Source organism: Oryx dammah, unplaced genomic scaffold (assembly GCF_014754425.2).
Source record: "Oryx dammah isolate SB20612 unplaced genomic scaffold, SCBI_Odam_1.1 HiC_scaffold_27, whole genome shotgun sequence".
NCBI classification, from domain to species: domain Eukaryota; kingdom Metazoa; phylum Chordata; class Mammalia; order Artiodactyla; family Bovidae; genus Oryx; species Oryx dammah.
The window spans coordinates 93,947,933-93,963,031 of NW_024070211.1; the positions used below are offsets into that span (position 1 = coordinate 93,947,933).

The window sequence follows — 15,099 nt, forward strand, 5'->3', positions numbered from 1 at the left end:
AAATCTGTTTTACATTTTGCCTGATCCTGTGTATCACTTTCAATTACCACTTTGATACTAAGGTCTAGTTCCTATATTATCCTATAATCCATAAACTGAGCACATTTCCTGTACTTGTGTATTAATATGTTTGGCACAATAAAGCAGAAAACTTTTTTTTTTAATGAGTGAGTTCTTTTCTTTCTCTAAGCTTTCAGATATTGAGTTCTTCCAAATCTGAATTCATCCCCTAGATTTGATCGTTGTTCCTTGATACCAGGTCCCATAAATATCACCAATTTTCTGTTAGTATCTGCCTTCCACTTGTTGCTGGGTGTCCCATGGCAATGCTTTCTCCCCTTGCCAGCACCTCAGCTCTTGGCACAGAGTTTTGCCTGAAACACTATCCATCATGATTCATTCTGCATATAGAGCCCCACTTCACCAATTGAACTTTCTTTTATTATCTATAACTCTATCTTTCCTCAAGAATGTTTTATAAATGTGTCTGTGTGTGTGTGTATGTGTACTTGATAAGCAAGTGAATATTTTAGATTCAGAGAATTATTTAGCTAGAAAGTCTCATTAGAAGAATACTGAGAAGAAAGGAATCCTTTCTGGGAACATTTCAAACCTTTTCTTGAAACAGTAGCTACAGTACCATAGAGAGTTTTCCTGTTCTGGGAGTTTCGGTGAGTGAGCAGTTGGATGTCCTGGGAGGAAATACGGTTTCATTGAGGAAGTGTGACTTGAGCCCCATGGTGAATAACGTATGTGAGCACTTCAGGGAAGACAGCAATCCAAATACAAGGAATTCTAGAGACTGAAAAAGATGAAGGCATGAGAGAGCTATGTTTCCTGAAGGAACTTTAAGATGTTCAGTGTTGCCGAGGAGTTAAAGGCCATGTTGAGAAAAAAAGGTAATATATGTGACACTAAGCCAGGAAGAGCTTTTATAGAATTTAACATTAGACAATTAAGTGCCATCAAAATATTTGAATAAATAAATGCTTAGATTTGCATTCTGGTCTGCAATGAGAGGGATACACTTTTAGAGTCAAAATATCCCCTAAATGCACTGTATTGATTCCATGCAGTAACTTAGAGAAGGGGTGATGATCGTCTATGTAGACATAGTAGCAGCGAAGAATAAGAAAGATGCTGAAGGAGGACTCATCGGGACTGATGACTCATGATGTCAACATCATCACCATCATGTCAAAATCAGAGTCCCTGCCTGCCAACCTGTGTGGTGGTTTTATTATCTCAGAGAAGTGAAAGCCATAAGGCTCGGAGTGGTCAGTTGACTTGAATGAGGCCGTATATGAGGGCAGAGGTAAAGTTTGTTCCTGATTCCATGCACATTGAAATCAGTGTTATTTTTACTAGCAAATGTGAAAGTTTAAGCTTATAAAAGACAACACTGAGTGATTTTGTTGCAAAGTCACTTTAATTATAGTTAGCACATTCGAGAAACACATTTTAGACAACTCATAGTTAAGCACTTTCAGTAGCATGAAAGAATTATATTCAGAGCTCACAAAAAGAGAACAAGCTTCTAAACTCATGTTCCAAAACAACAAAGGCCCTAAGACCTACTTGAATGGTATTCTTTTGCTTTTAGATACAGAGTTGATTTATAGTTCATTTCCAAAATTAAAGAGAATTCTACACAATAGAAAGAATATAAAACTTTCTTGTACAATACTTATTTTTATGTACTGGAGAAAAAGAGATTGTTTAGCAACTATTAACATTCAAGTAACACCGGTAGGAGTATATAGTTGCCACTTATTTGGTAGACATAGATCTAAAATAAGTTTTATTTTTTAATATAAATCAGATATAAACTTAGTGTACCTAATCTGTTAAAGTCAAGATAAGTTAGCTTCAACCCTAAAGACTAGTGTTTTCTAAGACTGATTCAGTTCCCTGGAGGACTTACTCTTTTGTGACTGCTTTCTCTTTCTCACAATCCAATCCAGATACTATACCTGTCTTCTTTCTTAAATGAGAGACAAACTTATGTAATCACCAACGCAGTGCATTTATGAGTAGGACAGATTTAATGGATGATAGAGGGGGAAGTGGGGTTGCATTATAACATTGTAATCAAATGTAGACATAGTGTTAGTTGCTCAGTCAAGTACAATTCTTTGCAATCCCATGGACTGTAACCCACCAGAATTCTCTGTCCATGGGATTTTCCAGTCAAGAATACTGGAGTTGGTAAGCTGTTTCCTTCTCCAGGGGATCTTCCTGACCCAAGGATCAAACTCAGTTCTCCTGCATTGCAGGTGGATTCTTTACCACCTGAGTCACTAGGGAAGCCCTACTTTAGACATAGAGTGAAAAGTGAAAGTGAAGTCGCTCAGTCACGTCCGACTCTTTGCAACCCTATAGACTATAGCCTACCAGGCTTCTCCATCCATAGGATTTTCCAGGCAAGAATACTGGAGTGGGTTGCCATTTCCTTCTCCAGGAGATCTTCCCATCCAGGGATTGAACTGGGTCTGCCACACTGTAGGCAGACACTTTTACCGTCTGAGCCTCATCTTTAAAATCTCTTACAGTTATCACATCCTGAGGAAAGTCCACAGGTCACTTTAGCCTCTCATCATTTTACTTGCTCATTTCCTCTCCCCAGTTCCTGTTTAATCTTTGCTTTAATCTTTCCCACTTCAAGTGCCCACCTTCCTGGAGCAAAGTAAAGTTTTCCCTTATCTCATTCAAAGCAGTTACTATTTTCCTTTGTTTTCTTAGAAGGCACACCTTCAGGCTCCTTGTGTGCTTCCACAAGTACCTTATCTAAGAATTCTACCTAACTGAAGGCAGTTTCTTCCCTAAATGAAAAAGGACCTTATCAAGAAAGAGGTACAATAGCAGATTTTCTTTTTGGAATATAATCTCTTTACAATCTTGTATTTAACTCTCCATATCCCCTGGCAGAGGGCACTACAACTGACTCTGGAATTCTTGCCTGAAGAAGCCCATGAACAGAGAAGCTTGGCAGGTCATGGTCCATAGGGTCACAAAGAATAGAACCCGACTGAAGCAATTTAGCATGCACACATGCACTCTGAATAGATGTTAAATAAGCAGGGTGACCTTATACAGCCTTGAGGTCTTCCTTTCCCAGTTTGGAACCAGTCTGTTCTGGTTCTAACTGCTGCCTCTTGTCCTGCATACAGATTTCTCAGGAGATGGGTAATGTGGTCTGGTATTCCCATCTCTAAAAAATTTCCACACATTGTTGTGATCCACACAGTCAAGGCTTTAGCATAGTCAATAAAGCAGGAATAGATAATTTTTTTGAATTCTCTTGCTGCAGTCCATGGGGCTGCAAAGAGTCAGACACAACTTAAGGACTGAACAAAGTAACAACAAAGGCATTTGCCATCTACCTACGCTGCTGGAGTTGCTGGCTTTTGACACTTCTTGAGGGGAATTCAGAATGGAAAGTGAGGCACTCAGTGTTCCAGGGAAACTATTGAAACAGGTCTTTAGATAGTTAGGGATTTTCAGTACCTGATTTCCTGATCCCAATCCTTGTATCCCCTCATATCTAAAAAAGCATTAATTCCCTTCATGGTGACATCAGCTCCTCAGGAGCAGAAAATCTTTTGTAAAATAAGTGCTTGATCGCACTGAACTCCTCCTTCACAATATCTTACATATTGACCTTCCTCCACTACCTCTATGGAGCAGCCTCTCAGAGCTATCTGAGGTGCTCTCTCCCAGGTTGTAGTCCTCCTTTTGCCCTCAATAAAACTTAACTTGCAACTCTCAGGTTGTGCATCTTTTTAGTTGAGAGTTGTTATCATTCAGTTGCTCAGTCATGTCCAACTCTTTACGACCCATGGACTGCAGCATGCCAGGCTTCCCTGTCATTCACCATTTCCGGGAGCTTGCTCAAACTCATAACCATTGAGTCAGTGATGCCATCCACACATCTTGTCCTCTGTCATCCCTGTCTTCTTCTGCCTTCAATCTTTCCTAGCATCAGGGTCTTCTCAAATGAGTCAGCTCTTTGCATCAGGTGGCCAAAGTATTGGAACTTTAGTTTCAGCATCAGTCCCTCCAAAGAATATTCAGGATTGATTTCCTTTAGAATTGACTGGTTTGATCTTCTTGTAGTCCAAGGGACCCTCAAGAGTCTTCTCCAACACCACAGTTCAAAAGCATCAAATCTTTGGCACTCAGCCTTCTTTATGGTCCATCTCTCACATCCATACATGACTAATGGAAAAACCATAGCTTTGACTATACAGATCATTGTCGGTAAAGTGATGTCTCTGTTTTTTAATATGCTGTCTAGGTTTGTCATAGCTTTTCTTCCAAGGAGCAAGCATCTTTTAGTTTCATGGCTGCAGTCACCATATATAGTGATTTTGGAGCCCCAAAATATAGTCTGTCACTGTTACCATTTTTTCCACACCTATTTGCCATGAAGTGATGGGACCACATGCTAGTCACCATCTGCAGTGATTTTGGAGCCCAAGAAAATAAAGTCTTTCACTGTTTCCATTGTTTCCTGACCTATTTGCCATGAACTGATAGGACTGGATGCCATGATCTTAGTTTTTTGAATATTGAGTTTTAAGCCAGCTTTTTCACTCTCTTTCACTTTCATCAAGAAGCTCTTTAGTTCCTCTCCACTTTCTGCCATAAGGGTGGTGTCATCTGCATATCTGAGTTTATTGATATATCTCCCGGCAATCTTGATTCCAACTTGTGCTTGATCCAGCCTAGCATTTCTCATGATGTACTCTGCATATAAGTTAAATAAGCAGGGTGACAATATACAGCCTTGATGTACTCATTTCCTAATTTGGAAGCAGTCCGTTGTTCCATGTCCTGTTCTCACTGTTGTTTCTTGACCTGCATATACGTTCCTCAGGAGGCAGGTAAGGTGGTCTGGTATTCCCATCTCTTGAAGAATTTCCTCAGTTTTTTGTGATCTACACAATCAGAGGCTTTAGTGTAGTCAGTGAAGCAGAAGTAGATGCTTTTCTGTATTTCTCTTGCTTTTTCTATGATCCAATGGATCAACGACAATTTGATCTCTGGTTCCTCTAACTTTTCTAAATCCAGATTGCAGATATGGAATTTCTTAGTTCAGGTACTGTGAAGCCTAGCTTGAAGGATTTTGAGCATTATTACCTTGCTAACATGTAGCCGACATTAGTGTTGCCAAAATCTTTGCTCTATTTACATTTGTGCCAAACAGAAATATGGAAATAGAGTCATGGAGGAGAAGGAAAGGGTGGCTTTATTACTTTGCTAGGTGAAGGCACAATATGCTCATGCCTCAAGAACTGTGTCCCCTCCTTGGTGAGTAAGGTGAGGTTATATAGTAAGGCAGGGATATGTGATAACGTTCAAGGGAGTAACATTCTCGCGTGCTGTTTTTCTTCTGGAAACTTTCCAAACTGGGGTTCTGTGCAGGGTCTGAGGGGTTAGGTCTTCTAATCCTGATGAGCCTCTCTGATCCACTTAATCTAGCCTCAGGTGGTTTTGTAGTTGCTCCTCCTTTGATTAGTAACTGTTCTGCCCTTTGGAAGTCACTGAAGGTCATGGAGACTGAAGTCTTACCTATGAGATGGTGAACAAAAAGGGCTCTAAACTCCAGAGACCCAGAGCAGTAGTATGTACATATAGCAATACAAGTCCTCAATTCTTCCCCTATCTTCTTCCCTGCATCTTCTTCCTCCTCTGAGTCCATTATTCTGTCCTCTATGTCTTCACTTCTATTCCTGCCCTAAAAATAGGTTCATCAGTACCATTTTTCTAGGATCCATGTATATGCATTAATATATGATATTTGTTTTTCTCTTTCTAACTTAATGTAACTTAACATCAGATTTCCAGGGTTTGAAACCCATGTCTGTCACTTAGAAGCAAGTTACTTAACTGATGTTCAGATTGTCATTATCAAATGGGAGTAATTTGGAATCTTATAAGGATTATAGTTATAATTATTTTAAGAATAATTATATGATTATCGCAAAGAGTCGGACACGACTGAGCGACTGAACTGAACTGATATAAATAACATATAATTCTTAATTATTTTTATAAGAGTATTATGAAGAGTCCATAGAAGATCACCAGAATATCCACCACCTTAACAGACAGTTCTAGAAGTCTAGGAAAGGGAAGAAAATACAGATATTTATAGAGATTGAGAGTCCGGGTTTAAGTGGATTAAGACAGGTCTTTTAATGCAGGAATCTTATTGAGATTGGTTAGTGTCAACTAAAAAGATGCACAAGTTGAGAGTTAAGTTTTATTTGGGGCAAAATGAGGATGGAAGCCTGGGAGACAGCATCTCAGATAGCTCTGAGAAAGGGAAGGTCAATATATAAAGTTTTAGTGAAGGGGGAGTTCAATACCATTAAGCACTTATTTTGCAAAAGGTTTTTTGTTAGTCATGAGGATCTGATGTCACCATGAAGCGATTTAGTGCTTCTCTAGATATGAGGAGATGCAAGGATTGAGATCATAAAATCTGTTCCTAAAAACATCCAACTATCTAAGGACCTATCCCATCAGATTCCCTGGAGCACAGAGTGCCTCACTCCACCCTGATCCCTCAGGGGTTGTTGAAGGTCAATAGCTGTAGCAGCAAGGGGTTCAGTCTCCGCAGAGGCAGATGGCAAACGCCTTTGTTGTTCAGTCATTGGCAATGCTCTTGGTAAGTGCCAGTTTGTAGTTGACATCAGTGTGCAATGTAGTAGTTTAATACTGGTGGGTATATTGAGGGGAAAGTTTTGAGGTCAACTGATAAGCAAGCAGTCTCTCTATGTTATATATATTGTTCTGAGAAGACAACCAAACAACCTAGTCTCCTTAATAAGTGAATTTTTTTGACCAATTAATTGTTTGAATAGTTTTATTTTCTGGAATTTTTTTGAAGCATGAAACCATTTATAAGTTCATAGCCCTCTCTTGATTCTGATATTTAACCTGTGTTATTGCAGATTTCAGTTCGTTGTCAAGGTCAAATGAGATGATCCAGAGAAAACATGTAGCACAATGTCTGCTAAGTAATTAAGTGTTCAAGAAATCTTTAATGCTTAGTACTTCTTTCTTATTATGATGGTTTTTCTTTTTTTAAATCAGGGTTTGACTATAGGAGGAGATGGCCTAACCCTAGATGAGGAATGCAAGTTTTGATAATCAAATTCACTATAGGGTGAAGGAAGTGTAGTGGGAACTATTCCAGCTTTGGTAATAGGACGGAACACAAGTAAACAGACTTAACTCATGGATATTGAAGAGCAGGCAACCAGCAGAGATCTCAGCAGAAATTCACCTTTAGAGATCTTCTAGCAGAAAATAATAAGCAGAGATTAAGGTAAGGGAGCAGGAAGATTTAATAGCAGACAGCCACAGCCAGCCACAGAAATTTCAGATTACAACAATAAATGACTTTAAAGAAATAAAAGGGAAAGAAGCAGGAGCTTTACTCCACACTGCCACACTGCCACATTGGACAAAGGAATAAAGCAGTTTTCAAGCCAGGATGGTCGAGGCACCAAACCTATTGAAACGGCATTGAAAGCGAAGAATAAAACAGATGTTTGGCATAGAAACTAAGAATAAAAGATGAGTTAGCATGGCTGTGATCAGAATCCTATCAGCAGTAAAGCTGAGCCAAGTAATTATAAGACCTTACCTATAGTATCTCATATATGCGTGTGTTAGTCACTCAGTCATATCCAGTTCTTTGTGATTCCATGGACTGTAGCCTGCCAGGCTCCTCTGTCCTTGGAATTCTCCAGGCAAGAATACTGGAGTGGGTTGCCATTACATTCTCCAAGGGATCTTCCGGATCCAGGGATCAAAGCTGGGTCTCCTGCACTGCAGGCAGATTTTTTACCTGAGCCACCAGGGAAGCCCATCTCAGATATAGTGCTTTATAATATAAGAATATAATAAAAATTACATTCATATAATTCCTTAATGATTTTATTCATTTCCTCAAAAACCCCAGAATATAGATATAGCAAGTAGTTTTACTCCAATTTAGGTGATGACAGATCTGAAACTTCGAGAGTTTGCTCACAGATCCTGAATGGCAAAATGAAGATGTAAACATAGAATTTCCAGACACAGCCTTCTCAAATATATCAAAATAGAATGATGCCACTTATGTTCAAGAGGAATGTGTTATATTAGAATGGCTTGTAGACCAATTTTCTTACATTCTTTCCCTTCCCTAACCCTAACTCACTTATTTGTCCTGGCTCTACAAGCTTGAAAATCAAAAATCAACTGAAAATATAAAAAAGATGTGGAAAACTTGGAATTTCTACACCTCTAGTACAGATTATAATAGTATAGAATTATGGATTGGGAAATCAATCTGCTGATTAATACTAGCCTGCCTCGTCAAGTTTTCATTCATCCACATCTTATTAAATATATTTTGTGACTTGCAGAATACTACCTTCTGAAGAGACAGAGACAAATAAGATTAACCTCCTCTTTTAAAAAAATCCCCTAGTCTATTGTATTAGTTGTATTTATTGTGAAATTGTATAATGAAGAAAATGATTGAGTCATATGTGAAGTGCAAGACTGCAGAAAGGGGCTGAGTAGTCTTCTCTGGGATTAGGGAAGTAGAGAGAAAGTAAATCCCTGTTCCTCCTTTTTCCTGCATAGCACTCCCTACCCAGGGTCCTCATGGCATGTTTCATACAGAAACCGACAAGCAGAAGAGTCCTGGGGAAAAGTCCTGCTCAGGAACCCTGCTGCTATGCCCACCCCAGTACATCAAAGAAAACAGGAGCAAAGAATGGATATGACAGCAGATAGGCCAAGGCCACGGATGAATACAAGGTCTGTTCATGCTGTGTGCTAAGGCACTTGAGTCATGTCTAATTCTTTGCGACCCTATGGACTGTAGCCCTCCAGGCACCTCTGTCCAGGGGATTCTCCAGGCAGAACACTGAAGTGGTTTGCCATGCCCTCCTTCAAGGGACCTTCCCAACCCTGGGGTCAATCCCGTGTCTCTGCAGGTTCTTTACCACTAGCACCACCTGGGGAGCCCAAGTCTACTGAATTTAAAACAAAGGTGTTTGTGGCAAGTGTTTATCAACTTCCTTGGTGGTTCAGATGGTAAAGAATCTGCCTGCAATGCAGGAGACCTGAGTTTGATCCCTGGATTGGGAAGATCCCCTGGAGAAGAGAATGGCTACCCACTCCAGTATTCTGCCTGGAGAACTCCATGGACAGAGGAGTCTAGCTGGCTACATTCCACAGGATCACGAAGAGCCAGATACACTTGAGTGACTAACAATTTGTAAAAAAAAATTTTTGATGAGTCAAGTAATTATGACTTATAGGAACTTAACTTTTGGAAGGTTTAACACAATGTATATACAAAGAAACATATAGGATAGCTTGCAAAATTAAGTGCTTCATTTTACTTGAGGCTCCAAACTTTCAGTTATGAAAGAATCACTTTCCTGTTGCCCAGGCTTTTGTTGCATGGATGCATTGGAAAATGATGAAATTTCTTTCTGTGAATATAAATGTTAAAGAATTGGGAAACATTGAAACCACTCATAATTCTAAAAGGTTCAATATAATTCCTACAGCTCTTAAAAATAAGAAGTATAGAGAGGACTTGTATTGTACGTCTTCATTTTAAATTACTGTTATTAATCTTTGTTTGAGCCAGTTAAAAGTAGCCACTGACTCACTGAGCTGCATTTCAACAAGTCATGCAAACTACAATGTTGACAGCCTTTGTTTGGAGTCCTAAATGGATTGTGTCTAACTAAACCACTGTGTAATTATGGATCCTTTGTGATTTCACATTCTTATCTTATAGTCAATTTTTCTTTCTTTGATGTGGTGTGTTGTGTTCAGTAGCTTATATGAAAACATCAATATGGCTTTGAAAAGGATAAAATCAAATTGTAACAATCCATGTTTCTCTAATGTGGACATAGCCAAGGGGAAAGATGGTAAATAGGAACACTATCTCACTGTATTTCCATGTTCCACATGGAGGAAATGTGATTCTATCACCATATTCTCTCCAAAGAACAGTTGCATTTATTTCTCCTACATTTATAAGTCAACAGCTGATGCACAGAAAACTGGATAAGCATTAGTATATATCCAGATGACAGAGGAGATTGTAAATCAAGTAGAGAAGACTTTCTGACTCCAGTATTTATAGTGAAAGGAAATAGTGACTTATTTTAGTTCATATAAACATAGAAAAAGATACTAACCTTATGTATCCTATTTTAAAATGTTGATGTAAGCAAAATGTTGATGTATATATGTATGTCGTATCAGTGGTTCTGTTAAATAAATTTGGGTAACTGATCTCAGTTTTGGCTGCACATTCAAATGCCCAGGAGAGATTTCTTTTTAATCTTATTATCCATAGCCACACCCCAGACACCTAAATCAGAATCTCTGTGGCTAAAACCCACATACCAGTCGTTTTATTTGTTTTTCATGCTTATAGGATGATTCTGATGTGCAGCCAAGATTTAGAGTGACAGATAATTATGGAATTAAAAGGAAATAAACTTTGATTTTCTTTCAAGTATTATAGATTTAGAATGTCAAAATATAGTGCAAATATGAAATTCTGCTATGATAAAGCTTATGCTCTTGTTGGAATACCAGATTTCAGGAGCTCAATTTGAGTATTGGGTATCAAATATCTTTCAAATTGATTAAAATTGCTATTGCAGTCTGACATGTTTTGTATTAATATTTTGTTACTGAGATATATGCTAAATGTATTTCTCTCATTTATTAAGCAATACAACCCCAAACTAGAGAAATCCCTTTAGAATAGATGAAAGAAATTTCAAGGCAACAAGAAACTAGTGTGACTGATGTATAAGCAAGCTTAAAATATTGATAGGAATCTATGTCAAAATAAATTTGAGAGCTTTTTCTATAGGCTTTAGGTATTGAATAGATCCTATTCAAGATAACAAAGCATTTTATTATGGCTTGACAACATTTTTCTTTCCTAGTGGAGCATAAAATAATGATGTATTTTACCCTAGGTGACAAGAGGTTTGAAGAATTATAGGCAATAATTCCAGTTCATTGTATCATAAATCCATTAAAAATTATAAAAATAAAAAAAACTCTTGTTCATATATATTTGTATGCTTGAGTAACTGGATAAACAGACATAGAAAATGATTAATTTGTATAAAAATTATCCTATAAACTATCTTATTAAACAAAGTTTCTTTGCGAAATAACTGTTTACATAGGAGAAAGAGGATGAATTAATAAAATATTAACCACATTTTATTTTATGCTACATTAAATAATGACATAGTGGAAATTTTCTCTAAGTAAGCAAAATATTATAGCTGCATTATTAGTAAATTAGTTCATTATACTGTTGTCACATATAATGAATATAAAATTAACGTGAGTGGATTTTTTTAACCACAAAAATAAGATGGAAATAAGTTGAGAAGCTGGATCTAAGTATCTACTTTTATTTTTATATTATAAATGATTTATTTGAATAAATATCTTGTTCACTTTTCTTTATTAGCATTTAGCATAACATGCAAGAGGTTTAATTTAAAAGAAATGATTTATATACAAATGATAATAAGTAGCCTTCATAGACTATATTCCTTGGGTTAAACCAGTAGTTGCTGACTGTTGGACTGATTTCAGCCTGCTTTTCCAGTTTTGCTTCTTTATTGATGATGACAGTCATCTTTATGACTCATTTTGTTCAGCATGCTGAAAGGGAGGGGCTGTTTTGATGAGGCAGAAGAATGGAGGTTTGAGGAGAATCTTGGCAAGGACCTTTCTGACTTACCAAGACAGCTTTCTAAGTTTGTTTAGTAATAAACTGCCTGGAAGACCAAGTCAAATGATGATGAGACATATATTAATAGAAACCACTTTCATCTTGCTACCAGAATGGGAAAAGATGACTATGAATCAACCTACCTCTTCTACCCTACATTTGAACTATTTTTATATACACAATGTCTTATATAGTGTGGATGCTTAATGAATGTTATTCAAATAAATATATACTGAAAAAATGGTTAGACAGATGTACATTCTTTCCTGGCTATATTATAGAGCACTTCACCTAGGAGCTATTATTTTAGACTGTTTTAAAAAATGATTAAAGTCTCTGCAGGCATATAGTTGGTATTTATTTTATTACATGCCTTTGATGCTCACACGTTATTGGATTTCTTTCACTCACCTGTGAAGGGGACTAATTTTAAAGATGCTAATTTTGTGTCAAGGATTAGGTCATTTATTGGTGGCAGGGTGTATATGATTCATTTTACTTTATGGAAAGATTTTAATTTTCTTGCTCTTCAGCTTATTTTACCAGGAAAAATAACGTAAGATGAATATACTTCTATTCCTGTCTGGATACCCAGTGACATTTTTGCAAAATATTCTATAATCGCAATGATTTAACAATATGTGACAAAAATGTCTAAGAGTTGACAAGTGGATATGGCTGAGAGCCACCTGCACATTAAAACTGCAGTGACCACCGAGCACATCTGCATGATGATGGTTTAGGCACCAATTGTATCCAACTCTCTGTGACCCCATGGACTGTGTAGACCAGGCTCCTCTGTCCATGGGATTCTCCAAGCAGGAACTCTGGAGCGGGTTGCCATTTCCTTCTCCGAACATCTCCATATTATTTATCAAAATGTACCTTACAAGTTTTATGGCTTGAAAAGCAAAATCTGGACTTCTTTTAATTTATCAGCAAAATTAAGTTGTTGTTTTTTTTTTCAAAATATCAAGTTCTAAAATTAATAACAATTATGATGCAGGCTTTTACTTACCCGTGTGTTCCAGGGATCAACAGCATCTGAATCAGCTGGAAACATTTTAAATCCTGTACATTCTCAGGCTGCACCCTAGATCTGCTAAACCAGAAACTGCAGCTTACCCAATCACCACGTGACACCTCTGTACATTCAAGAGATGTTCTGGAAGCCTATACCCTTTCGTCATCTCTGATTTTGTGGTTGTTGGGTTTTTTTTTTTGAGAATCTTTGAAATGTATCTTGACCCCAACATCTTTCCCCCAAAGTAGACATTAATTATGGCATTCTTCAACAGAATGAAAAATGTACATGACTAGATTTTAGAAGAAAAGTAATCTCAGTTTTATAAGCTTCAAAGCCCTGTGAACATGTCTATTTATGTTCTCATGAATTTTTGAGTTATACAATAATTCTTTTTTCTAAACAAAGACAATTATATCTACTAAATGAATTCCTTTAGTACCTGGACTTCTATGGATAGTCTCATAACGTTATTTTAGCTTTCTTAGACTTGTGTCCAAATCATGCCTTTTTGTTCCCTAGAGTTAATGTAAAATTAAAAAAAATAATAATTCAAATAATACTGGTAAGTATTCATATTTAATTTTCAAAGTGCCAAGTGAATACTCACAACATATACAAAAAGGAAAATAATTTTAGATAACCATAAAGTGTTGTTGTAATAAGGGACTTTTGAGTCTAATTTTGTCATAATGGATATTTTTATTACAGTGATCAGAAGGAAAAATGAACTTATTTGCTTGTCCTTCTTCTTTCCATTCTTCCAGATGCAAGACAAAGGTCTACCCTGATGAACTTCCAAACACAAGTGTAGTCATTGTATTTCATAACGAGGCTTGGAGCACTCTCCTCAGAACTGTTTACAGTGTTATAAATCGGTCCCCACACTATCTGCTCTCTGAGGTCATCTTGGTAGATGATGCCAGTGAAAGAGGTAAAATTACTTTTCTTGTCTATACATTTTTTAATCATAGAGCTTTATTGTGTTCAAAAAGATAACAGGGTAATGATCCATATTTTCCTTGTAATTATACTAACCCTGAAACTACCTATCAGATTTTTTCAGTGTATCTAGTCAGCGCCACTCCACAAACAAGTAACTAATTCTTTCAGTTTACCTCATGATTCCATTTGGTTCTTACTAACCTAAGAAATTAGCCAAAATGACTTTCCTAAGTATTTCTCTTTTTTCCTAACTCAGTTGATCATATGACTGAACATTTATATGACACAGTGGGTATTTGGCTCTCTTTTTTTATTGTAGGTAAAAGAAAAATAACTTATATTTAAGAAGACTGCAGTTGCCAATGTGGCCCAGTTTATAAATTACAGTCTAGTATATTAACTTCCTAGTGTAGCCTTATCCTTGTAAGCCAAGTGATAAGAGTCATAATGAACTGTACACTAATAGTGATGAAATCTCTGTATCTTTTTTTTTTTTTTAACCTAATGCAAAGCATGTTGATAGGAGTTGACCATCACTTCTGTGTGTTGAATTTCCATCTAGGCAGTAGTTTCCCTTCTCTGTCTTAAAAGAGTTTCAAAACTTTATAAATTCTTAATTGCACATTACAGATTTTCTCAAGTTAACATTAGAGAATTATGTGAAAAATTTAGAAGTGCCAGTAAAAATTATTAGAATGGAAGAGCGCTCTGGATTAATACGTGCCCGCCTTCGAGGAGCAGCTGCTTCAAAAGGACAAGTCATAACTTTCCTGGATGCACACTGTGAATGCACATTAGGATGGCTAGAGCCCTTACTGGCAAGAATAAAGGAGGACAGGTAAGAATTCATATGCTCTGTCTGTCTGGATTTTGACTGAACTTGTTAGGACCATTACATCTATCCCTCAAAACTTTTCTTCCCAAGCTTTCAGAATGTTTATTTCCTAGCTTTTAAAAATGAAGTCCCCTTACTCCTTATTTAATTAAGACCTTGGTTTATTTATGCCAAACCTGAATATTTGATTAAGAAAGTCAAGCACTTCAAACAGTAAAGATGCTGAATATTCATTTTATAGGTGAAGGAAATCAGTCCAATAAGAAATAGTAATATATTTTACAAAATATATTTTCAAAGCAGCTTTGTCTTCACAACCACTCTGTGAGGTAGATAATAAAGATACTCTTCTCTGTATCTGATGATAGTTAAATGGCTTGTCCTAGAAATTGTAAATGACGAGGACAACAATTTAGTTCTCCCCACTTCCAGAACAATCTTCTCTCTACCTAGTCACTGTTCTTAATCAAAGTCAAGTACAAAGCCACC

General features: G+C 37.0%; 1 protein-coding gene across 5 annotated transcripts in view; it reads left to right on the plus strand.

The window, feature by feature from the left end:
* The window catches only part of GALNT13 (polypeptide N-acetylgalactosaminyltransferase 13), a 645,011-nt gene that overhangs the window by 403,188 nt on the left and 226,724 nt on the right, over positions 1-15,099 (plus strand). For all 5 annotated transcript variants that reach the window (XM_040229104.1, XM_040229105.1, XM_040229106.1 and 2 more), the window contains exons 5-6: positions 13,598-13,764; positions 14,406-14,613. In XM_040229104.1, the coding sequence (XP_040085038.1) occupies positions 13,598-13,764; positions 14,406-14,613 (375 nt within the window). The remainder of the gene's footprint in view (positions 1-13,597; positions 13,765-14,405; positions 14,614-15,099) is intronic.